Source organism: Camellia sinensis, unplaced genomic scaffold (assembly GCF_055761805.1).
Source record: "Camellia sinensis isolate YWXY unplaced genomic scaffold, ASM5576180v1 Unanchor10, whole genome shotgun sequence".
NCBI lineage: Eukaryota > Viridiplantae > Streptophyta > Magnoliopsida > Ericales > Theaceae > Camellia > Camellia sinensis.
This window is the reverse complement of record NW_028128988.1, coordinates 485,419-510,760: the sequence shown is the minus strand read 5'-3', so window position 1 is coordinate 510,760 and position 25,342 is coordinate 485,419. Positions and strand designations below refer to the sequence as shown.

The window sequence follows — 25,342 nt, the reverse complement described above, 5'->3', positions numbered from 1 at the left end:
AATACTTTTTCATAATTTTTTTAGTAAACCAAACATGAAAATAAATATTATGATAGAATGATTATTTCATTTCAATAAATCAAGCCTAACATTCAAACTAAATCATTCTGGGGCCCTAATTTTTACACAAAATTTGGGAGCCCAAGACTGCCGCCTTGGTGGCCTAGCCTGAAGGCCGGCCTTGCCAACCTCTGATCATTAGCCTCGGAGGTTGAGAATCACCTCCAAGCAACCATTGTCTACGGTCAATAATTATCTTTGACCACCAACCATCTCCACCCACCTTTTTACACTTTAGGGTAAACTACTAATAGGTCTTTAATAGTTAGATTTAATTTATATTAAGTCCTATTGAAAATAAGTCTTGGTAAAATTATAATTAAAAATAATTTTTTTGTAACAATTTTTTACATATGTCGCTAAAAATTGATAATTAGTGTTTTTTTTTGTCATGATTTTTATAAATTGTCGCTAAAATCTACAATTAGTGACTTTTTTTATGACAAATTTTTTTTGTATGACCTATTAGATAATAAATCTACTTATTAAGACTTACACGTAAGTACCCCTTTATTTTATTTGCGAAATAAGTTTTTGAATCATGTGTATCAAACATTTGTATTTACTTTTGCAAAAAATAAATATAAATATGTTTAATATTTTTTTATAAATAAAAAATAAATAAATTATAAATGTTACCCAGCAACATTGTAGTCTTTGGAAGGTGAGGGCCACGACTAGGGGTGTAAAAATTTTCCAGTGGATCAAAGTATCGAACTAAATTGATCTCTTTGGGTTAATTTGGTTTTGGAGTGTATTAGTTTGGTTCTAAATCTTCAAATTATCAAACGATAAGATTAGGTTGGTTCTTCATTTAGACCTTATCTAAACCGAACTAACTTAAGAACCGAACCTATTTATATATATATATATATATATGTTATTTATATTGACATGCCTTCATTTTATTACTCTATTAGAATGAACTTAATTACACCTAATAATTTTTTATATATAAGAATCATTAGGTAAACCAATGAAGTATTAGAAGCTTAAGTCAAATTTCACAGTTGATTTAATTTGTATTGGTTGTATTGATGAATTTAATTTGTATTGATTATATTTAAACTTGAGTTAGATTTAATATTGAGTTAGATTTAATATGTATTAACTTGTATTAAATAATATTTTACTTTGTTTGTATGTTTAAATGTTAAAAACTTGTTTATTATAATTATTTATTATTGATTGATTTGCTTATTTTTAATATAGTGAAAAATGTGGTTTCAACCCGAACCAACCCGAGCTACGTTAGATTGGGTTGGATTGGGTTGGTTTTAATTCATGATTGGTTTGGTTCTGAGTCTAAAAATTTGAAATTTCTGAGTCTAAAAATTTGAAATTAATCATGATTAGATTGATTTTAAATTTTGTACCAAACTGACCCATAAACACCCGCAACCACTCCTAGTTCGACCAACAAATCTCTTCCAAGTTCTATCCTAAAATGGTATTCACTTTGTTTGGTTCTGCCTACAAGTTGCCAAATAAGTCACTTAGAGTGCGTTTGTTTGGATAGACTGGATAAGGGGGGATTGTAATCCATCGGACTGTTAGTCCCGGGATACATTGTCCCCAGACTATTTGGTTAAACTGGATTTGTATCCTATGTTTGTTTAGTCATGGGATTAGATGTCTGGATTGGACTATTTTTAATGAATCTAATGTTTGGTTAGACGGACTGGGTAAGGATAAATGTTCAAAAGACTATTTTATCCTTGTAATTTATAATTTTTATTTAATATATAATTTTAAATTTGTAATCTATAATTTATAATTTAACAACACTAAAAAAATTTAATTTATAAGGCCATAATTTTTAATTTATTATTTTCAATTAAATTTAATTTATAATTTATATTTTTTATTTTTTATTTAATATATAATTTTAAATTAACGACAATAAAAAAATAATTTTATTTAATATATAAATTAAATTTTCAACAACACTAAAAAAATTTAATTTATAAGGCCATAATTTATAATTTATTATTTTTAAATAAATTTAATTTATAATTTATAATTTTTATTTAATATATAATTTTAAATTAACAACACTAAAAAAATAATTTTAGAGAAATATGTAAATTTAATTTTTTAACAACACTAAAAAAAATTAATTTATAAGGCCATAATTTTTAATTTATTATTTTTAATTAAATTTAATTTATAATTTATAATTTAATTTTTTTATTTAATATATAATTTTAAATTAACAACACTAAAAAAATAATTTATAAATGTTCAAAAGACTATTTTACCCTTTCTAATTGTTTACTAAGTAATAGCATGGAAGGTAAAATGGACATTTCACCAAATAATCCCATGGGATACCAATCCCATAGTTTCTATCCCACACCCCCCCATGGGATAGAATAGGAGCAAAATTTTGCAAACAAACAATGGACTATTAGTCCGGTGGGACTAATAGTCCAATCCTACACCCTTATCCCTTAAAACAAACATGCTCTTAGAGTGTGTTTGTTTTGAAAGATTATTTCATGGGATTGGACTATTAGTCCATCCGGACTAATAATCTATTGTTTGGTTCAATTTTTTTGTTTCGGATTAATAGTCCCTCCGGACTATATTAATCCCTCATATGAGGGATTATTGTATCCTAGGGGAGGAGGTGGGATTATTTCCATGGGATTGGTATCCCATAGGATTAATATGTGAAATGTTCATTTTACGCTCATGTTATTACTTAATAAACAATTGAAAAATGGTAAAATAGCTTTTTGAACATTTATAAATTATTTTTTTAGTGTTATTAATTTAAAATTATAAATTAAATTTAATTAAAAATTATGGCCTTATAAATTAAATTTTTTTTAGTGTTGTTAAAAAATTAAATTTATATATTAAATAAAATTATTTTTTTAGTGTTGTTAATTTAAAATTATATATTAAATAAAAAATATAAATTATAAATTTAATTTCATTGAAAATAATAAATTAAAAATTATGGCCTTATAAATTAAAAAAATTTAGTGTTGTTAAATTATAGATTACAAATTTAAAATTATATATTAAATAAAAATTATAAATTACAAGTGTAAAATAGTCTTTTGAACATTTGTTCTTATTCAGTTTGTCCAATCAAACATTAGATTTACTAAAAATAGTCCAATCTAGACATCTAATCCCATGACAAACAAATATAGGATACAAATCCAGTCCAATCAAATAGTCTGGGGATAATGTATCCCAAGACTAATAGTCCGATGGATTACAATCCCCTCTTATTCAGTTCGTCCAAACAAACGCACCCTTATTGCTTATTTGTTACAATTTATTACATCACCTCTCTGTATTTTTTTGCACAACTTTCTATAAAAAGTCCGAAAATCACTAAATAAGGAAATCTCAAATGAATAGTTTTTTGAGTTTTTAATTTTTTTTTTTAATTTTAGTGATTTTTTAAAAAAAATTAATTATAATTTTTTTTGTTACTTTTTAGATCTACTTAATTTTGATAATTAAAAAATATAAAATTTATACAAAAGTTTTTTAAAAAAATCGTTTGAATACAACAAAATATGAAAATGTAATGAATTTTCGTATTCTTTTATTTTATTTTATTTTATTTTTGTATTTGTTGATTTTAAAAAAAAATCACAAATATTATATTTTTTAAAAATATATTTAGATTAGGAATATCTAAAAAATTAAAAAAAATTATGTGAAATATTAAAAATAAAAAAATATGAAAAATAAAAAGCTTAATTTTCAAAAAAAGTGAGTTAAAGCAAACAAATTGATTACAATCTTGAGTTCGCCCAACAAACCCATATATTAAATTAAAATATATAATTTTATAATTGAGTTAAAAAAAAAAAAAAAAAAAAAAAAAAAAAAAAACCCTTATATTTACACATATATGACTTAAGTAAATAATCTGGCCAACTAGGCCGAGCTTGAACATTTCCACTCATTTAATAAACTGGCATAAAAATTATCTCTCAGACTTTGCCTTATAAAGCTTATTAGTGGCATGCTGTGGACGGACTGTGAGAGGGTAATTTATATGAAAATTGAGTCGAGTTGGGTAATGGACCGTTATGGGCTGTAATATAAAGGGCTGAGTGAAAAGGCTTTAAAGTTAGTCCGGTCCAAGAGCCCCGAAGCTAATCCGGCCCGGAGGAGACTTGAAGTTAGTCCGGTCCAAGAGACCCGAAGTTAGTCTGGCCCGGAGGAGACTTGAAGTTAGTCCAGTCTAAAGACACTTTGAAGTTAGTCCGGTCTCAGAGTTAGCCCGGTCATGGCGTATTATGGTTAGAACGGTGAGAACCTTACTATTCAGTAGCTCGGTCTAATCACACCATGGTTTGTACATGAGAGAACCGAGATAAGGTATAGCGAAAGGAAGAACCGAACTAAGGATAGTTCGGCCTACTCTGCGGCTCAACGCAGCCATGATTACTTCGGTCATATTGGAGTTCGGCCATGGTAAAAACCATCTCACTTGGTTTAAGCAGTGAGGGGGTGTTGAAGGATAAGCATTATCTTTCAGGAGTATGAATCCTAGGAGGACTCTGCATGGAGGAGTAGAAGTCCTACTAGGATTGTGCCACACGAAACCTATAAAAGCTCACAAACATCACCTTTGGAGAGGTAACACAACTTTGTTTTCTGAATACACAGAGTTTTTGTCTATTTGTCAAGCTTACTGACTTAGGCATCGGAGAGTTTTCCGGCACACACCCGCCGTCTAGCTCACGTTTGTGTTTTCAGGTGATAAAGCAACGTCGTACGGAGGAGCACAGACTTGATCAACAGGATTATACGAGAAGGTTTATTTCTTTCCCGTACAATTGGCGCCGTCTGTGGGAAAAACAGACAGGACAAAACCTCTTGATCAAGCTTTACCTCTTTAGGAACAATGGCGCATAATGAAGATTTAACACAGTCCGTCATCGACGGGCAAACACCAGATGGGGGTGCAAGGCGAGAAGGACTACCTTCTATCCCTCCCATGGCGGACTTGGAGCCCCAACGACATAACTCCATGAGGGATACTAGGGGGAGGCGGACTAACAGCCCCCGTCACTCTCATTCACAAAGTCCTGACAGGCAAAGGCAGAGGATTGATCCTCAAGTCCTGGAGGACCGCGTGAAGGAGCAAGACGAATTAATAAGGAAGATGGCGGCGGACATGGAGGCCTTGAAGCGCCAGATGAAGGGAAAGGAGTGGCGACAGGAGAGGGACGCAAAAACAAGACACCCCCTCGCCACTCAGAAGACCGTGGAATGTATTTCACACCATCACAAGCAGAGAGTAGAAGCCTCAGGACAGGCGATACTCAGTCCAGAACCTCCAGAACTCGTTACTCCAGGTCTGAGAGAACGAGATTATTGAGGTCTTACACAGAGGGAAGTACCTACTGACCCTCACACTCGCACCAAACGGACAGAGTTGCCCAGATCATCCGATTTGTGGATCATGCTGGAGGAAAAGGCACGATGGAAGGAGGACACCAGGGCGCGCGACCCGCGCAGAGTTTCTGCCCTTCAACGATTGGCTCCTCGATCGAATGGAAGCGTCGAGGTTGGAATGCCATTACCACGCCCTGCCTACGAACCGACGGACAAAGCATTAGCAAGGCTCCAGACCTCGCCGTTCGTTTCGGCAATCGAAAACGCGCCCCTGCCTTCAGGCTTCCTTCAGTCCAAATTCACCACGTACGAGGAGAAGACGGACCCCTACATTCACCTAAGCCACTTCCGCCAGGTTATGGCGGTATATCGACGAAACGAGGCTTTAATATGCATCCTCTTCCCGTCAAGCCTTGGCGATCTAGGCTTGACTTGGTTTGAAAAACTTCCAGAAGGCAGCATAGCCTCCTGGGCGCAATTGGCGGAGGCGTTTGTCACATGGTTCAGAACAAACACCAAAACCCCGGTGGAGATTGACCAGCTACTCTCCATCGACATGGGCGAAAAAGAGACATTAAGGTCCTACAATAGTCGCTACTGGGAGACATTCAATCAGATTGGGGACTGCCCCACCAATCTCGCCATTGCACAGTACAAAAGAGGCCTTCCAGTCGTAAATAGACTAAGGGACTCAATCACCATGACACCACCCCTCACCATGGAAGCCTTGATGGAAAGAGTGCATCAGCACATCAGGGTAGAAGAGGATGGCACACGTGCCAAAACAAAACCTGGCACGACCATAGTACCTGAAAAGAAGACCTTAGCAAAGGTCAATGCGGTAGATCGTCAGAACAGAAACGGACGTGGCAAACGAGACAACGGAGAGGACCCGGATAAAAGATGGCTGGGGGTCCGCACGGCCATAACCACGGTATTCAAGAAACCGATCTACCGAATTCTAAGTGAAATAAGAGATGAGCCTTTCGTCAGATGGCCAGCCAAACTAAGGGAAGCGCAGAAGGACTATGACGAAAGATCACGGTGCACCTTCCATAAAGAAAAGGGGCACCGCACTGAAAATTGCACACCATTAAGACAGCACCTGGAGGAGTTAGTGGCAGCAGGACACTTGGATAAATACATTGAAGGAGGGATGCAACCAGTCTCCCAGGACCATAATAACCCCAACGGGATGCCAGTCGACGCTCCACCTCAAGGCATTATCAATGTGATACATGGAGTCTTTGAACCTGAGTGTGTATGCGAGCTCAGGGGATCAATCAAAAAGGCTGAACACTTTAGAGAGGTGCTAAGTGCCCAACCTGCCATCAAGAAGGGGAAGACAGAGGCCACAAACGTCATGTCTTTTTCGGATAAAGACTTGGAACAGATATATTGCCCTCACAATGATGCCCTGGTCGTCACTCTCCGAGTCAAGGATTTTGACGTCAAGCGGATTCTGATTGACCAGGGTAGTTCATGTGAAATCATGTACTACAAAACATTTAAACAATTGAAGCTGCAAGACAAAGACTTGGCGCCAGCTGTATCTCCCCTAATTGGATTTAACTCCATGCCAGAATGGCCCGTCGGCAAAATAATTCTTCCAGTCAGAGCAGGAAGCGTGATGAAACAAGTGGAGTTCTGGGTATTGAAGGTCCCCTCCACTTACAACATCATCTTGGGCAGAACATGGCTGCATGCCATGCGATCGGTGGCATCATCCTACCACCAAGTAATGCGGTTCCCCAACGATACCGGGGTAATTGAAGAAGTCTATGGCGACTAGATCATGTCGAAGCAATGCTTCGTCACGGTGAATGGCAACCGCGCTGCCAAAGGATACGTTCATTCGGTGGAAGAACCTGAGAGCAATGAGCTATTCGCAGATGTCGGCAAAGCGGCTGATCAGAAAGAGGTGGAGGGCTTGGTAGAGGTAAGAATAGATGAAAAGAACCCGGATAAGTTCTTTTTGCTCGGTTTGTCGTTGTCCAGCACTGAGAGATTAGAGGTGTTGGAATTTTTGACCTCTAACATCGAAGTGTTTGCTTGGACGCCATACGACATGCCAGGTATTGATCCCAACTTCATCTGTCACCAACTTAATGTCCACCCATCCGCCAGACCAATCATCCAACGCACACGCAGATCGGCACTCCACCACGTCGAGATAGTGGCGGAAGAAGTAGGTAACCTGCTGGAGGCAGGAGCAATTAGAGAAGTGCACTACCCAAGATGGATCTCCAACACAGTCGTAGTGCCAAAGAAGAATGGCAAATGGCGTGTCTGCGTCGACTATAAAACAGTCAACAAGGCGTGCCCAAAAGATAGCTTTCCTCTACCACGGATGGATCAACTAGTAGACCTAACAGCGGGGCACAACCGACTTAGTTTTCTGGATGCATACAGACGCTACCACCAAATCGCCATGCATGAACCAGACCAGGAGGTCACATCCTTTACAACTCCGAGAGGACTATACTGTTACAAGGTCATGCCCTTTGGCCTGAAAAACGCAGGGGCAACATTCCAACGAATGGTCACCAAGATGTTTGAACCATTGTTAGGAAGAACGATGGAGGCTTACATCGACGACATGGTGGTCAAAAGCAAGGATGAGAATGACCATCTCAAGGACCTAGGAGAGATGTTTGAAATCCTGAAGAAGCACAAGTTACGCCTCAATGCATTCAAGTGTGCATTCAGAGTAGGATCTGGAAAATTCCTGGGCTTCTTTGTGACCAACCGGGGTATAGAAGCAGACCCCTCCCAGATCAAAGCAATCCAGGATTTGGAGAGACCAAACTCAGCAAAAGAAGTTCAGCACCTCACCGGCATGGCAACCGCGCTCAATCGGTTCATAAGCCGGTCATCAGACAGACTACGACCATTCTTTCAAGCTTTAAAAGTCAAGTTCGAGTGGGACGAAGAATGCGACCGAGCTCTGGAAAGCTTGAAGGAATATATGTCTTCCCCACCACTGCTTGTTAACCCAATACCTGGAGAAGAACTTTTCTTGTACCTGGCAGTCTCTCAGCACGCAATTAGCGCAGTGTTGGTTCGTGTAGAAAGAATCCAACATCTGCCCATCTTTTATGTCAGCAAGACATTGCTGGGAGCCGAAACAAGGTACTTACCACTAGAAAAATTAGCATTAGCCTTAATGATGGCCTCCAGGAAATTGGCACACTACTTTCACGCTCACACCATAGTCGTCCTCACAGCTTTTCCACTAAAAGCTTTGTTTGAGAGGGCAAACTTTCTGGGCGAATCTTGAAGTGGGCAGTAGAATTGGGACAATTCGACATGAAGTTCCAACCCAGAACCGCAGTAAAGGCCCAATCTTTGGCAGACTTCGTCGCAGAGTTTACTCCTGGAAGTCATCATATCTGCCCAGTCGACCTAACTGACACAACCGAACTAGGGATGGAAGTTGACGCCAGAATAGCACAACCCCTAGTAGAAGGTACTCATACGCAGTCAGACTCCAAGGCAAACCAGACTAAAGACAGCAAGGAAGAAGCAAACCAAGATACACCAAACCAAGACTCACCAACAAATAAAGACTTGGTACAATCAGATAGCGAGGGGCAGACAGCAAGCATGGACCTTGAAGAAAACACCAGCAACATTTTTAACCCCACGACATCATCTGACCCCTCCACCTGCTGGAAGTTGTTTGTTGGAGAGATGTGGAAGCTTTTTGTGGATGGAGCATCCAACCGGCATGGTGCAGGACTTGGCATAGTCCTCATCTCACCAGACGGCCTGGTTGTGGAGCAAGCAATCAACATTGGCTTCCCAGCATCAAACAACGAAGCGGAGTACGAAGCACTCCTTGCAGGACTCAAAACAGCATTCTACATGAAGGCCACCGAACTAATGGTCTACAGCGACTCACAACTGGTGGTAAACCAAATTTCTGGCGACTATGAAGCAAAGGATGATAGAATGGCCAAGTACCAAGAATTGGTCAGAATAGAGATCAAGAAATTTGAAGTAGTAAGGATTGAACAGATAGGCAGGGAAGAGAACGGCAGAGCAGACCAAGCATTGAAGACCCCGAAGTAGAAGAGGTATGTTGCGCTGAATTAGGCCCCTCATGGATGGATCCCATTATATTGTTCTTAAAAGACGGCATCTTACCGGAAGAAAAGAAAGAAGTCAACAAAATTCGAGCAAAGTCGCAGCGATTTTGGCTTTCTCCATCCATGGCATTGTACAAAAAATCGTTCTCAAGACCCTATCTAAAGTGTGTTCACCTCAGCAAGGTGGAAGCATTCTTGTTCGAAATACATGAAGGGGTGTGCGGAAGCCACCAAGGAGGAAGATCGTTAGCTTACAGAGCCATTTTGCAAGGATACTGGTGGCCATACATGCAAGCTGACTTAGAGAAGTATGTGAAGAAGTGCGAGAAATGTCAGAAGTTCGCACATCAAATACATCAGCCGGCCAGAGAACTCTTACCATTGACCAGCCCATGGCCCTTTGCAATGTGGGGCTTGGACATAGTAGGACCACTTCCAATGGCACCCGAAAATAGAAAGTTCTTTCTTGCAGCAACAGACTACTTCACAAAGTGGGTGGAAGCAGAAGCATTGGCATCAATCAAGGAAAAAGATGTGAAGAAGTTCGTCTGGCAAAATATCATTACATGATTTGGCATACTTAAAGCCCTCATATCAGACAACGGCACTCAGTTCGACGGCAAAATTTTTAGAGGCTTTTGTGAAGAATATAAGATAGAGTTCTACAATTCCACACCGGCATATCCCCAAGCAAATGGTCAGGCAGAAGCATCAAACAAGGTAGTATTGAATGGACTGAAGAAATGGTTAGAAAAAGCCAAAGGCAAGTGGGCGGAGGAACTCCCTCATGTTTTATGGGCTTACCGCACCGCACCACACCACACCACGATGGTCAACAGGAGAAACTCCATTCTCTTTAGCCTATGGTATGGAAGCAGTAATCCCACTCGAAGTTGGCCTCCCCACAATTAGAAGCGAAAATTTTGATCTAGACTTGAATGGAGAAGCCATAGCATTGGAGCTCGACCTTGTGGAAGAAAGAAGAGAAAGAGCACTGGTTCACATTGCCTCATACCAACAAGAGTTATCCAGGAAATACAACAACACAGTGCATCCAAGACAATTCAAGATCGGAGATTGGGTACTGCGCAAAGTGATGAGAAACACCTTGATACCAAGAGATGGCAAGTTAGGGCCAAATTGGGAAGGACCTTACAAAGTGGTCGGATTAGCTGGCAAAGGGGCATACCACTTGGAAGATGAGGACGACAAAGCCATTCCAAGGCCATAGAACACTGCCAATCTCAAACTATTTTATTTTTAGCTTTTTTTTTACGAGTATGTGTAATTTTCCTTTCTCTCAATAAAACAAATCAATTCTTTTCAGCATAGTTGTTTTTTGTATGAGATTATATTAGTTAGTTAGGGACATCAAAAGTAAGGTTGGCTGGAAAAACCAATCTATAGGTTGGCTGGAAAAACCAACACCCCTCCTAAGCCCAGGATAAGGATCCAGGCTGCAGGACATTTGGTCGGAATAACCAAACATTCTATTCTAAGTTGGCTGGAAAAACTAACTTAGAGGTTGGCTGGATTAAACCAACACCCCTCCTAAGTCCAGGATAAGGATCCAGGCTGCAGGACGTTTGGTCGGAATAACCAAACATTCTATTCTAAGTTGGCTAGAAAAACTAACTTAGAGATTGGCTGGATTAAACCAACACCCCTCCTAAGCCCAAGATAAGGACCCAGGCTGCAGGACGTTTGGTCGGAATAACCAAAATTTTTTTCTAAGTTGGCTGAAAAAACTAACTTAAAGGTTGGTTGAATTAAACCAACTCTTATTACTCTTCAGCCGAAGTAAGGGTATGGCTGAAGAATGGTTGGCTGGATTAAACCAACTCTTGTTACTCTTTAGCCGAAGTAAGGACATCGGCTAAAAGAGTGGTTGGCTGGATTAAACTCTTATTACTCTTCAGCCGAAGTAAGGGTATAGGCTGAAGAAAGGTTGACTGGATTAAACCAATCTTGGTACTCTTCAGCCGAAGTACGTATTTCGGCTAAAGAGTGGTTGGCTAGTAAACTCAGTCAGATTGCTCAGCTAAAACCAGAATAAAGTATCTCGGCCACACTACTATTAGAAAGCAAGCTCAAAACAGGAATTTAAACCGAGATAACAGTTGGAAGTGAAAAGATCATGGAAAAGTCATTACAAGTACAAACATACAGATCAACCGAAGTACGAGTTCAAAACAAGAAAATTTTCATTCATCAAAGAGAAAATACAAAGGAGGGACCGCAGCCCGGTTACAAGTCCAAAACAAAAGGCAAAAGAAAAATACAGGAATCAGTTGAACAAATCATCTATCTCGGCGTCCAGATCGGCATCACCATCATCCCGAAGCGCGGTCTCTGGCTGGAGCTCGGTCTCGGTCGAAAGTATGGTCTCGGTCGGAAGCACGGTCTCGATTGGTTTCTTAATGATCAGGTCTTCCACCGTGTGCTCCGCCTGAGCTGATTGATTTGTTGGAACATTGCCGACCAAGGTATCAGTTGGCTCTTCTTCATCATCGTCAGAACTCTCAAGGAACTGCTGCTGAACGGATGCAGCATACTGAGTTAGTGAGGCCGGAATAAAATACTGCAGAGCATTGTAGACCTCGGTTTCGGACCCACAGCAGAGCTGCTCCACAGCACTTCTCCAGCCGCACTTGAAAAATAAGTCCTTTGCTGCCTCGCATTGTTGGATATAAGCAGCCTCGCCTTCTTTGTAGCCCTTTTTCTCCGCGTCATCAGCTTTCTTCTTCAATTCTTTTATTTTGGCGTCTTTGGTACTTTCAAGCTTTGCGAGCTCCCACAAATGCTTGTCTTTCATTTCGGTTAGTGCTCTTTGTTTGTCAGAATTAGCCGAGGTAACTAGTCCGGTTAAGCGAGTTACCTCGGCCTTCAGCTCGGCCATCTTTGCTTGTGATTGTTTGAGCTCGGTGGTCTTGGCTTCAGCTTCTGCCATGGCCTCCTTTGTAGTTCTCCTGAGCTCCAACACTCGCTTGTGTGCGATGTTGTTTTTCTGAATAGCCTGCAATAGTGTAGAAACTTTCTTTTTTAACCGAACTAAAAGATGAAAAAAATGATAAAGATGAAAAAGCAAAGAAGAGAATTGCCTACCAGGATCATGGATTTTGTTGAAGATCGGATGGCCTTCAACTCGGTGTTCAATTGATTGTGGTGCTCCATGTCTTTTGGAAGGCACACGCTTTTGGCAAGGTTGAAAGCCAGTATGTGATCCTTCTCAGCAACCACCGAGTCGGTATCTTGGATATCTCGGTTCTGAAACGTGAGCTTGGGAACCCACTTGGAAGTAGATCAGTCAGGTGGCTCCGGTTGAGGGTTTGGTGGGGGGCTCGGCGGAAGGATGGTTTCATCCTTATCTACTAAACGTGGCTCGGTTTGGTTAGTCCGGGCACGCTTCTTTGACCGAGATGAAGAAAGTTGTTGCGTTGGCAGCGCCACTACGGTCTCTTGGGTTTGGCTCGGCGGTGGTACTTCGGGTCTGTTGGTTTCGGTTAAGAGGGCCCTGACTCTATTTCTCTTGGCCATTTCTTGTTCGGTTGTGAGAGGGACTAAGATAATTTGGGGTAAGGTTGGGTCCGGTTCGGGGGCCTCCTCTAGCAGAAAGTCGGTCACTCTCGCTTTTCAGCGGCCGCTGTATCTGTATGTCGGTTCAAAATTTAACAGCTTGGCCCAACTCCGTTCTGGATGCCGTAGTGCGGTGCAGAGAATGCCTAGATTGGAGTAGCTGTAAAGTGATTGAAGATGAGCTGAATCTGCATAAAGAAGACAAACTGTTAGTCCGGTTCAGGAGCAGGTAACCGAAATAAAGTAAAGCATACCAAAAACCGAAGTAATTATACTAGGTTCTCCTTTATTTTAGTTTATACTTCGGCCAGGGATCCGGGCTTGCTGGTCTTTAAAATTGCCAGACACCCAGAAAAAGTCATCATCGTTCAAGTCCTTATCCGGCGTATCTTTTATTATTTTATTATTTTTTCTCTACGACGACGTATCCTAAGGTAGTAGACCTAGCCGTCATCTTTGGAGCCAATGGGATATTGGTGGAATATTTCGGCTAGACCGAGGTTAAGACCGGCTCGGCGGTTTAGTTCGGCTATACCCATTATTATACGGTAAGAATTGGTGGAAAGCTGAGTTGGGCATATTCTGGTTTGTCTTAAAAATTCACAAATCAAGGGTTGAACGGGGAATTTTAGTCCGGTTTCTATTATTGATAGGAGGGTGAAAGGTACATAGCCGTGTTTTCCCCATGGAAGGGTATCTTGTTCGGCCAGAATAAGTTGGACGTCGTCAGGGATGTTGTAATCCCTTCGGAATTCGGCCAGGCCACCAGGGGTTTCTACCAAAAACCTATACTTCCCCATTTATTTTTTAAAGTTATGGATAAATTAGTTCGGTCGCAAAGTTGTGCTCAGTAGCTCGGCTGGGCGCGCAGTGGAGTGCCTGAGCAACCTAAGTCTGCAAAGTGGAAAACAAAGGGGTTAAGCACAGGTCATTGGACCGTACTACAAAATAAAAGCAAGAATAGGAGTCCTACTTCGGGTGTGTGGGATGCTATAGGTTCTATCTCGGTTTCAACAAGATGCTTAGTAGCTTGGATTAAGCAGGCGGTTCGATAGCTCGGTCTTGGCAAAACGATTCATTATCTCGGTTAAAGAGAAGGCTCGGTCAGATCGGTTAAGCCTCTAGGGGCAGCTTTCTGAGTTCAGTCTAAAAACTTAGAAAGCTAGCTTAGCCCCAAAGACCTAGCTCGGTCGAAAGATAAGGTTTCAGTATGCTACGTTCGGACTTAGTTCGGTTCGTTTACCTCGGCTAAGGTCTATCAAGAGGTGGTTTTGACTTACTGAAACTACTGGTACCAACATGGAGTGCTAGTTCGGTTAAAGTCTGATAGAAGGACATTGACTACAAACTACTTTTTAGTTCGGTTATATGGTAATTGTGGATCAAACACTGTTTTATAGATTACTTCATGAAGTTCATGAGGATCTTATGAAGTTTTTCCTAGAAAACGCAAGGTAAAGCAGGAAAATGTGTTTTGCAAAAACACAAACAATATGCTATGAATCAGAACAAAGACGGAAACAAACAAAAAGAGAACAGATTTGTGTTACTTACCAAGATAAGAGGAAGGAAAGGGAAGTAGAAAGCAGCCACGGACACGAGCTTCACAATTGCAAAGTTGGAAGAACAATGGAGGCTCGAAGAGAGAGAGAAGGAAATGAATAGTGGAGTGAGTGATTCAAAAGAGAGTGACAGAGTTTGTTTTGTGAAAAGAGAAGGGACAAAGGCGGGAACTGTTCAAAAACACGAGGTACGAAGACGGCGGGACAGTTGCCTTCAGCCAATGAGAGCATGCCACGTGTCCTTGGGATAAGAAGCGATTCAGTTGCTGTGATTGAAGAGACGTTTTGACCGGACAAGCAGAGCCCGGTGTGAAATTAGCTCGGCTGGAAAGGCTAAAGGGTTTTTAGCTCGGCTGATAGATAGGTAATCCCTATCATGCTGCGTAGATGGAATTAAGGGGCAATTGAGAGGGTAATTTATATGAAAATTGGGCCGAGCTGGGTAATGGGCCGTCATGGGCCGCAATACAAAGGGCTGAGTAAAAAGGCTTTAAAATTAGTCCGGTCCAAGAGCCCCGAAGCTAGTCCGGCCCGGAGGAGACTTGAAGTTAGTCTGGTCCAAGAGCCCCGAAGTTAGTCCGGCCCGGAGGAGACTTGAAGTTAGTCCGGTCTAAAGACACTTTGAAGTTAGTCCAGTCTCAGAGTTAGCCCGGTCATGGCGTATTATGGTTAGAACGGTCAGAACGGTCAGAACCTTACTATTCAGTAGCTCAGTCTAATCACACCATGGTTTGTACATGAGAGAACCGAGATAAGGTATAGCGAAAGGAAGAACCGAACTAAGGATAGTTCGGCCTACTCTTCGGCTCAGCGTAGCCATGATTACTTCGGTCATATTGGAGTTCGGCCATGGTAAAGACCATCTCACTTGGTTTAAGCAGTGAGGGGGGTGTTGAAGGATAAGCATTATCTTTCAAGAGTATGAATCATAGGAGGACTCTGCATGGAGGAGTAGAAGTCCTACTAGGATTGTGCCACACGAAACCTATAAAAGCTCACAAACATCACCTTTGGAGAGGTAACACAACTTTGTTTTCTGAATACACAGAGCTTTTGTCTATTTGTCAAGCTTACTGACTTAGGCATCGGAGAGGTTTCCGGCACACACCCGCCGGCTAGCTCACGTTTGTGTTTTCAGGTGATAAAGCAACGTCGTACGGAGGAGCGCAGACTTGATCAACAGGATTATACGAGAAGATTTATTTCTTTTGCGTACAGACTGCATAATTTAATTAATTTATTATAGTCATCTTATATTATAAAAATCTTATAAATTTAAAATGTAATACGAATATGTAACTAACAAATATTTTGAATATGATAATTATATCGCACATAAGTTCATCAATTCATTTTTTCACACAAATTTGTCATTTGAAATATTAATTATAAAATTATTTTAGTCCAAATGGGTCCATTGTCAACATAAACTACATTTCTATCAATTACTGTTATAGTTTAAAAGTTAGGGAGCAATGATTCTCTAAATTTTTTTTTTTAAAAGTTTTTTAGAGTAGTGTATTGTATGGTTGAGATTTAATGATAAGTCACATCAATTCTTTAGCATTAAATTTTAACCACACAATACACCACTTTAAAAAACTTTAGGAAAAAAAAATCTAGAGGATCTTTGGTGTCGTTTGGGAACCTTTCATTTTAGTCAAAAAGTCAAAAAGTTACTTAAAAAAAAAAAGTCAAAAAATTAACAATCAATACCAAAAAATCAAAGATCCTATTTTCTTTCTATTTTTTGCATATCTTTTCGTAAAAAGTTAAAAAAATCATCTCAAATATACTAATTTTTTTTAATTCATATTTTAATCAAATAATTAAAAAATTACTAAATTAATCTGTTCCTAAACTAGGCCCAATTTCAATTTACATAATATGATAGTAATAAAAAGGCGTAACATGTGTATAGATTCGTGCAAAGTGAAAAAAAAATATAAAATTCATTCAGTAACAGTTAATGTCATTTCATTTTTTTCTTTCATCTAAAATGTGTGCTTTATTTGATATATAATGAAATCAATTTTTTATGATTCTTATAAAATAAATTAGGAATCAACACCCTCAGCATCAACCAAATAAAAAAAGATTGAAAAAAAGGTCCAAATAAAAAAATGAATCAACCAAATAAATGATTAGGGAGCTCAAAAAAGCAGCTAGAAAAATTATCAAAAAAATAAATTTGGTCCATATTTTAATTTTGACAACTTTTCTATATATATATATAGATATATATGTTTTGTAATAGAAAAATAATTAACAAATGAATAATAAAAAATTAAAATTTGAAAAAAAATATATTTAAAATCTTCATCATTAATATAAGAAATAGGAAATTTCCATATCAAAGAAAATTTCAATGATTCTCTAGTAATGGACAAAATTTAAAAGGTATTACCATATTAATCATTTAAACTAAAAAAATAGAAAGAAAATTGATAAGAACCAATAATGTAATGACACATATACTTTTATATTATACAAATTTAAATTTTTTTTAAAAATAGATTGTAATTTTTGCATATATTAGTCATAAAAAAAATTCAAAAAAGCACAAATGAAGAAGTGCAACAGAAGAAAGGAAATGAAGAAAACAATAAAGAAAGTAGATAAATGCGAAAGACGACTAGTCTTGTTGCGTCAAGAATCAGAAATATACCGCAGCTAAAACACAGGAGGAAGGGTCCTCTAGAGTTTTTTTTTTTTTAAAATTTTTTAGAGTGGTGTGTTGTATGGTTGAGATTTAATGACAAGTTATATCAATTTTTTAACATTAAATCTCATCTATATAATACACCACTTTAAAAATTTTTTAAAAAAAAAAAATTCTAGAGAATCTTTGGTGAAAACACATATTATTTTGTTTTCTTTCTATCACATCAAAAAAATCTCTTTCAAATCTGTTTCTTGTTCATCTTCACCTGCTCTGTGTAGTGGTTAGTAATCTTTGATTTCAGAGAGAAAAAAACAAAATATATCTCAATACATACATGTACATATCCATACAGAACAGAAGGAGATAATCATAATCATAGTGGGCATAGTATCCCCTTCTGTCACTCTCAAATTCTGCGCTTTCACCCCTCTCTGACAACTAGTATCATCAACCTTTTCTCTCTCCTCTCTCCTCTCTCTCTCTCTCTATTTATCTTTTGAGAAAGCAAAGATAGTGACTGAAAAAGAAAAATGGTTGAGGACCCAGAAAAGTAGAGCCTTAAATAAGTGAGATTTTATGATGAAGAAAAGCTCATCATACACATTCATGGCTGTTGTCAAACATGTTCATTGCTTGCATTCAATGACCATGTCCTTCCTCAATCTCCACCTCTCTCTTCTTTTCTTCTTAGTTCTGTCATTTGCAACTCTCTGTCTCTCATACGAGCCTCGAAACCATGAAGGTACGGCAACGAAAAACCCAATTTGTCTCTTGTCTTTAGTGATTTTTATGGTGTTTGATCTTTCATTTTTGTTGGGAATTTTGTAGTTGAAGCTTTGATTACTATCAGAAATTCTATGAACGATCCTCATGGTGTTCTGAACAATTGGGATGAAGATTCTGTAGACCCATGTAGTTGGGCTATGATCACTTGTTCCCCTGACAATCTTGTCACTGGACTGTGAGTATTTTGTTTCTCTTCAACACTCTTACAAACACAAACACAAACACAAACACACACACACACACACACACACACACACACACACACACACATATATATATGGGTTTTGAAGATATTGAAGTTTTGATTTCATGGGTTAGACAAAGTGGCCTTTCATTTCAATTTATGGGTTTTGCAGAGGAGCCCCAAGTCAAGGTTTATCAGGAACTTTGTCTGGAATGATAGCAAACCTTACAAACCTTCGACAAGTGTAAGAAATCAGAGCACATGAGGGATATGGTGTATATATAGAGTTTTATTCAGAATATTCACACCCCAGTTTGTTTTCTTGTCTCCCCAATTCCAGTTATACATGGTTAAAAATAAGTTCTAAAGATAAATTTGAAAATTTTCAAAAAGATTTGATGAAAATAAAGAGTAAAATTGGAGTATTCCATGAGATCAATTTTTTGAATCAAATTTGACGAAAAATGTGTAAAATATATTTTTTAAATCCAAGTTCTCACACCCCAATTTGTTTTCCCCTCTCCCTCTGTACCCAATTGTAGTTGGTCATTTTCTTACATGGGTTTGTGTGTATTTGTGCAGATTGTTGCAGAACAACAATATCTCCGGCCTAATCCCACCGGAGCTCGGTGCTCTTCCCAACCTTCAAACCTTGGATCTGTCCAATAATGGGTTCTCTGGTCACGTGCCAGAGTCTCTGGGTCTCTCGAGTGGCCTTCAATATCTGTAACTCTCTCTCTCTCTCTCTCTCTCTCTCTCCAAAACAGTTTTTGACATGGGTATTCTTTTTGTATTAATTGCTCTATTTCTTCTCTGATCTTTTTGTCGTCTTTTTTGACTGTTGTTTTTGTCATGTAATGTAATGTAATGTAATGAGTAGGAGATTGAACAACAATAGCTTGACTGGAGCTATTCCTTTGTCTTTAGCCAAAGTCCCTCAGCTTGCTTTCTTGTGAGTATTGGCTTTGTTTGTTTCAGTGTCTTGAAAATTGAAACTACCTGAAATGTTTCTCTGTGCTTTTCTGAATCATAATAATAAGTTTTGTTTCAAAGTGTGAAAAAATGGTGTGTGGTGTTTGTCAAAACACCTTTTTGATTGTTCAGGGACTTGTCTTATAACAATCTCCATGGACCCGTGCCCAAATTTCCTGCCAGAACATTCAAGTAAGGCTTTCTCTGCAGATCTCTCTCTCTCTCTCTCTCTCTCTCTCTCTTGTATGTACATGATGTTGGTATGTTTGTATTTCTGTGTCTGATTATTCTACTCTATCATTATTCATATAGTGTTGTGGGTAACCCTCTCATTTGTGGAAGCCACTCCACTGAAGGTTGCTCCGGATCGGCCATCCCTATCCCTCTTTCTTCTACTCTGAATTCATGGACTGGTACATCTCTTCCTCTCTTGGTTGAATTGTTGACCATCAACTCATCTAAAAAATGATTTTATTTATATCCTTAAGCCGCTTGCTTGTGGAGTAACTTTATTATTTATATTCTCCATATGCCCCCACCGCCTCACAAGTGTGGCCAGATTGTTATAAGCAAGTCAAACATGTGCAAATATCAGAATGGAAATTCCTGGAGAAAATTCTTATAAAAAACACCACAAGAATAACGTGGCAATAACATTTTGTAATATGTTCTGTTTTAAAGTAAAAGGTTCTTATTGGGCCACATCCACATCATTAATAATAAGGTCTCGTTTGGGAACGGGCTAATTTAGTAACTTTTTAGTTATTTGGCTAAAATATGAGCTAAAAAAATTAATATGTTTGGGATGAATTTTTAACTTTTTACGAAAAGATGTGCAAAAAGTAGAGAGAAAAGAGAATTTTTGATTTTTTTGTATGGATTGTCGGCTTTTTGACTAATTTTAGTAACTTTTTGACTAAATATGAGGATTCCCAAACGAGGCCCAAGTATTGGGTAGGTTGTGAGATTTGAACGCTAAATATATTGTCCATTTTGATTGAATTGTTGATTACTAACTCATCTCAATACCTATGCTGTTAGAGCATCCTCACCAATTTATCTTAAGAGGTTGTTTGGGGTGTCCTAAATAAGTGCACTTTTTGTCTTTTTAGACTAAAAAATTGATGAAAAAAATATGGATGTTTTGGTTAATTTTTTGACTTTTTATGAAAAAATATGTATTAAAAAATTGTATAAATTAGTGTGTAGGGAAAAATTATGATTAAGAGTTGTGCAGTCGTAATTTTTGACTTTTGGTGAATAGTGATAACTTTTTAACTTTTTGACTTTTTGGCATTTTAACAGCTTGCCAAACTTGGCCTAAATTTAACCCTAAAATATTATTAAAAAATTCATTGTCTAAAATAGAATCACTTTTTCATCTACTTTTCCCAACAAATTTTCTATTCTTTCTCTATTCTAATAGAATATTATTTTTAATTATTTTATATGTTATATTTTTGGGAATAGAGATGCTCAAGAACCAATAATAATTGAATAAAAAATAATTTTACATTTTTGGGGTGAACAGTTGCTCCCTACATTTGGGGAGCAACTGTAGCATTTCTTATAATAGGGAGTTGTTTTAGAGGAGTCGATGGGGTTGATTTTTGAAGAAAAATTATCTAAAATAGGTAAGGGATGTATTTAGGAGATCCAATGGGGATACTCTTAGAGAGGAGTAACTTCTATTTATTATTCATGTGTCCCTGGCAATCAATTTACCCATATTAAACTTTTCCTCTACAATTTTATAGGAACAAATAGCTCCAAGAAACTGGGTATTGCACTTGGGGTGAGCTTGAGCTTTACCTTTCTCATCCTCATTGCGGTTGCTCTCTTCTTTTGGAGGAAAAATAAAAAGAAAAAGCAAAGCATTCTCAACATCAGTGGTCAGTAATTCAGAATTCAACCTCAATGATACATATATATCAAATCAATTCTTGAGAAAAACCTTTAACAGGTCTTTAATTTTGTTGTTGTAGACATGCAAGAAGAGGGTCTGATGAGCCTTGGCAATCTGAGAAACTTCACATTTAGAGAACTCCAAGTTGTCACAGACAATTTTAGCTCCAAGAACATACTTGGTGCTGGGGGTTTTGGGAATGTGTACAAGGGAAAGTTGGGGGATGGAACAATGGTGGCGGTGAAACGACTAAAGGACGTTGTTGGAACTGCCGGTGAATCACAATTTAGGACTGAACTGGAGATGATTAGCCTTGCGGTCCATCGGAATTTGCTGCGGTTGATGGGATATTGTGCCACACCAAACGAGAGGTTGCTGGTGTATCCTTACATGTCTAATGGCAGTGTGGCCTCAAGGCTTAGAGGTTGGTCTCTAATCTTTTATCTTACGCCCCTGCAGCTATTGTCACTTTTATAGTCACTATTGTTGCCAACTTGCCAGTTCTCGCAATCACAATGGTCTTGATTCCTCTAAAGTTCTTTTCAGATTAGGGCATGAACTATAAATCATTGTATGTAATTATTTTTGAGCTTGCTATGGTCCACCATATATTAGGGGGCCTAGAGACAAATGGGATTGTCAACTCCCTTCGGCATCTAGTTGTGAACTAAGAAACTTTTCTGAGTTTTTTACCAAATCGATGTTGTTTTGAAACAGATTTCCCAAATGCGAATTGTTTTGAACTTATTTCCCAAATCCAGGTTGTTCTTTGCAGTTGTGTTTTAAGAACAATGTGGGTTTGAGAATCAAGTTCAAAACAACTCATATTTGTGAAATTTGTTTAAAAATGGCATAGGTTTGTTAGATAACTAAAACTCGCCAATTGTTTGCATTACATGAATGTATGTTGGCATCAATTAAAAATTGTATTGATTCTCTTCATATTACAAGCAAATGTTGATACATCCCTTTCCCATGAAAAGTTTTATGGTTCATGACAACAAAAGAGAGGAATAATGGGACACAACTTTCTTATCAACAATTATGCTTAATCCAAAAACACATACCAAAATCCAATGTGTCGTGTTGATTATGACAGAAAAACCAGCACTAGACTGGAACACTAGGAAGAGAATTGCAATTGGAGCTGCAAGGGGTCTTCTCTACCTACACGAGCAATGTGATCCGAAGATAATTCACAGAGATGTGAAGGCAGCTAACATTCTGTTGGATGACTACTGTGAAGCTGTTGTTGGTGACTTTGGCCTTGTGAAGCTACTTGACCACGCTGACTCCCATGTCACCACAGCTGTACGTGGGACTGTTGGGCACATTGCACCGGAGTATCTCTCAACTGGCCAATCGTCTGAGAAGACTGATGTTTTTGGATTTGGAATTCTCTTGATAGAACTCATCACCGGGATGAGAGCTCTTGAATTTGGCAAGACAGTTAATCAGAAAGGAGCAATGCTGGAATGGGTAAGTTTCTTACGACAGTATATACTACGCCAAAGTTTTTCTATAATTGTATTAGCAATCTGGTAACTTGAATTAAAAAAGACACCTAGCATTTGCATAAGACCTTCCCATTCTATGGAAGTCCTTATAGACTTTCTTGGTGACAATTTAATTTGGTTAGCCGATTTTCAACCATCCATTATACTTTTGTTGATCTCCAAAAATTTAATTTGGTTAGCATTTTCAATTTAATTTTGGGCTCTTTTATTTTTTAATTAAATTTTTGGGTAAATATTTGGCCATTCATATGTTTTCCATGCTTTTGTTTGCAGATAAAATTCAGAATGTTTTCACCAAAACCCATTATCATTTTAGTGAAATGCTAGAAATTTCTAATAACTCTAATCACTTTGCATCCAAAACTTGGTGATTGAGGAATAAGAAAATGAATGAAATTATATCATTTAGATGATGTTTTTCCTGGGTGAATTCAAATATAAATACAGAGTTCTTGTCACATATATAAGGCAACATTCAGGAATTCCCCTTTGATTCCCAACAATTTGTGAGAAAAGAGAAGAATTTTGTAAACTCGATAACGCCTCAAAATATAAGTTGTGTGTGATTCCAAAATATAATTTCTTTTAAGGTTTCATCACCAGTTAAAGACGATTAACATGTTTTGAAAGGATTGCAAAGGTATTACCTCTCGAGTGACACTAGTAGAAAACCTTATTGTTTTGGAATACATTTAAGTTGGTCATAAAGCAATACTAAATATAAGAATAAATATTCAAATTCTGCAAGTATGACATCAAAATACAAGGTAATTATCACAAGTATCAAATTTAGATTGGTACAGTTTTAACATTAGTAGACTCCGAAATGCTGCAGTGACTTAATCGCTTTTATGCCAATACTTGAAGATATTACTTCAATACATGTGTGCACTTAGCCTATTGAGAGTTGCTTTGGATTTACCATTGACAAACAAAGCATACTTGTGTTTATTTCAGGTGAGGAAGGTGCAGCAAGAAAAGAAAATTGAATTGCTGGTGGATAGAGAGTTGGGGAGCAATTATGACCGGATAGAGGTCGGAGAGATGCTACAAGTGGCTCTACTTTGCACTCAATACTTGCCGGCCCACCGCCCCAAGATGTCTGAAGTGGTGAGAATGCTTGAGGGCGAAGGCCTTGCTGAAAAATGGGCTGCTTCTCATAACCATGTTAATCCCAACACAAATTTCATCTTTGCCAACAAGAACAACAAAATTCAGTCCCACCCTACCAGAGTCCCAAGGCATGAAGACAATGATCATGACATGTTTGGCATGGTGATGGATGATGACTACGATTCCCATGCCATGGAACTCTCTGGTCCAAGATAAAGGAAGGTAGCAAAAGACAGAAGAAAGTAGATTCTTTCAAATTCTTTATTTAAAGGTGGAGTTGACTTCGTTTTTTAGGGTAAAAAACAAAAAGTAACTAAGGCTTTACCAAACCCATGCCATTTTTCAAACATTTTTTCCAAAACCAAGTAGTTTTGAACTTATTTCCTAAACTCATTGCTTTGTGAGGCATGAAGTATAAATTTTTATTAAAAAAATCTGGTCCCATCATCTGGAAAACTTTGTTCCATTCACTTCTTTACCATCCGACATTCCATATGCAACTCAATGTTCCCTGTCAATATTAATTGAATTCTGTGTAAGAAGTTCGTTTGGTTTTGAATGAAATACTTTATCTAGAATCCCAACCTAATGACCCAACTTTATCCTAAGTTGTATTTTGAAAACAGGCTTAAAACATGTCTTTTAAGCCTGAAGTCATGTTTTGAAAACAGACTTTAGAAAACAAAACATGTGTTTGGAAAGTAAGTTCAAAGTAACATCAGGGAAAGAAATTTTGAAAAACTTGGGTTTAGTGAAAAAAAAACCTCAGGTATCTCTCTCTCTCTCTCTCTCTCTCTCACTCTCATCTCTTCCTTTTAGCTGCTGGGTTTGTAAATCTTTTTCCTAAGCCAAAACAACTGTTCTTGATTGAATAGGTTTAGAAATCTGTATGTCTTTGTTATTTATATTGATTAATTGGGTTTGCGTGGAATTGTTGTGTAAATATTTCCTTTGGTTTAGTTTTGAGAATCAATTTTGAAATATAGTTTTTTTGAAAAGAGTTTGTAAAATTTCATAACTTGTTTGGTTTTATATTTTGAGAATAATCTTGGAATGATTTGTATTTTATTTTTTTAGTAGTTGAATAGAGGAGTGTAAAAAAAAATTAATTGATTGATGTGTAAAATATGAGAGACGAAAAAAAAATGATAATTTTATATGTAAAAAAAGATAGAAGAGAACAATTTTCAAGAATTATAAATCAAACATAATTTTTGAATTTTTCATTGCAAAAAGGAAAATGAGTGAGCACTAATTAGTGTTATCACTAATGATGTGGCAGTGGTTCCTACCATGAATGATTTGATTTTTTGATCTTGGTGTTGTATTTTTTTTTTTTTATTGAGTGTCATGTCATTAGTGGTTTTTTTATGCTGTGTTTGGTTGGAGTTTTTGAGGTGGGATTTAGAAAAGGAATGAGAAATGTAATCCTATTTATGTTTGGTTATAATAAAAAATATATGGGAAAAGAAATAGGGTGAGAAATAAATAAAGAAATAGGATACCTTTTAAAACATCAATTCTATTTTAT

At 37.7% G+C, this 25,342-nt stretch overlaps 1 protein-coding gene across 1 annotated transcript; it reads left to right on the top strand.

Annotated features, from left to right (window-relative positions):
* Positions 1-17,550: 17,550 nt before the first annotated feature.
* On the top strand, positions 17,551-24,868 carry LOC145814484 (protein CLAVATA3 INSENSITIVE RECEPTOR KINASE 3-like). Its single transcript, XM_082911315.1, has 11 exons — positions 17,551-18,075; positions 18,162-18,294; positions 18,476-18,547; positions 18,886-19,029; positions 19,184-19,255; positions 19,408-19,467; positions 19,588-19,688; positions 21,033-21,167; positions 21,261-21,605; positions 22,281-22,660; positions 23,656-24,868. The coding sequence occupies exons 1-11, from the start codon at positions 17,910-17,912 to the stop codon at positions 24,025-24,027; spliced, it is 1,980 nt and encodes a 659-aa protein (XP_082767441.1). The 5' UTR covers positions 17,551-17,909; the 3' UTR covers positions 24,028-24,868.
* Positions 24,869-25,342: the final 474 nt, after the last annotated feature.

Coding starts and splice junctions, on each gene's coding strand:
- LOC145814484 (XM_082911315.1), top strand. CDS start 17,910: ATGATGAAGAAAAGCTCATCATACACATTCATGGCTGTTGTCAAACAT. Junction 18,548..18,885: donor CTTACAAACCTTCGACAAGT/GTAAGAAATCAG, acceptor GTATTTGTGCAG/ATTGTTGCAGAACAACAATA. Junction 19,689..21,032: donor TACTCTGAATTCATGGACTG/GTACATCTCTTC, acceptor ACAATTTTATAG/GAACAAATAGCTCCAAGAAA.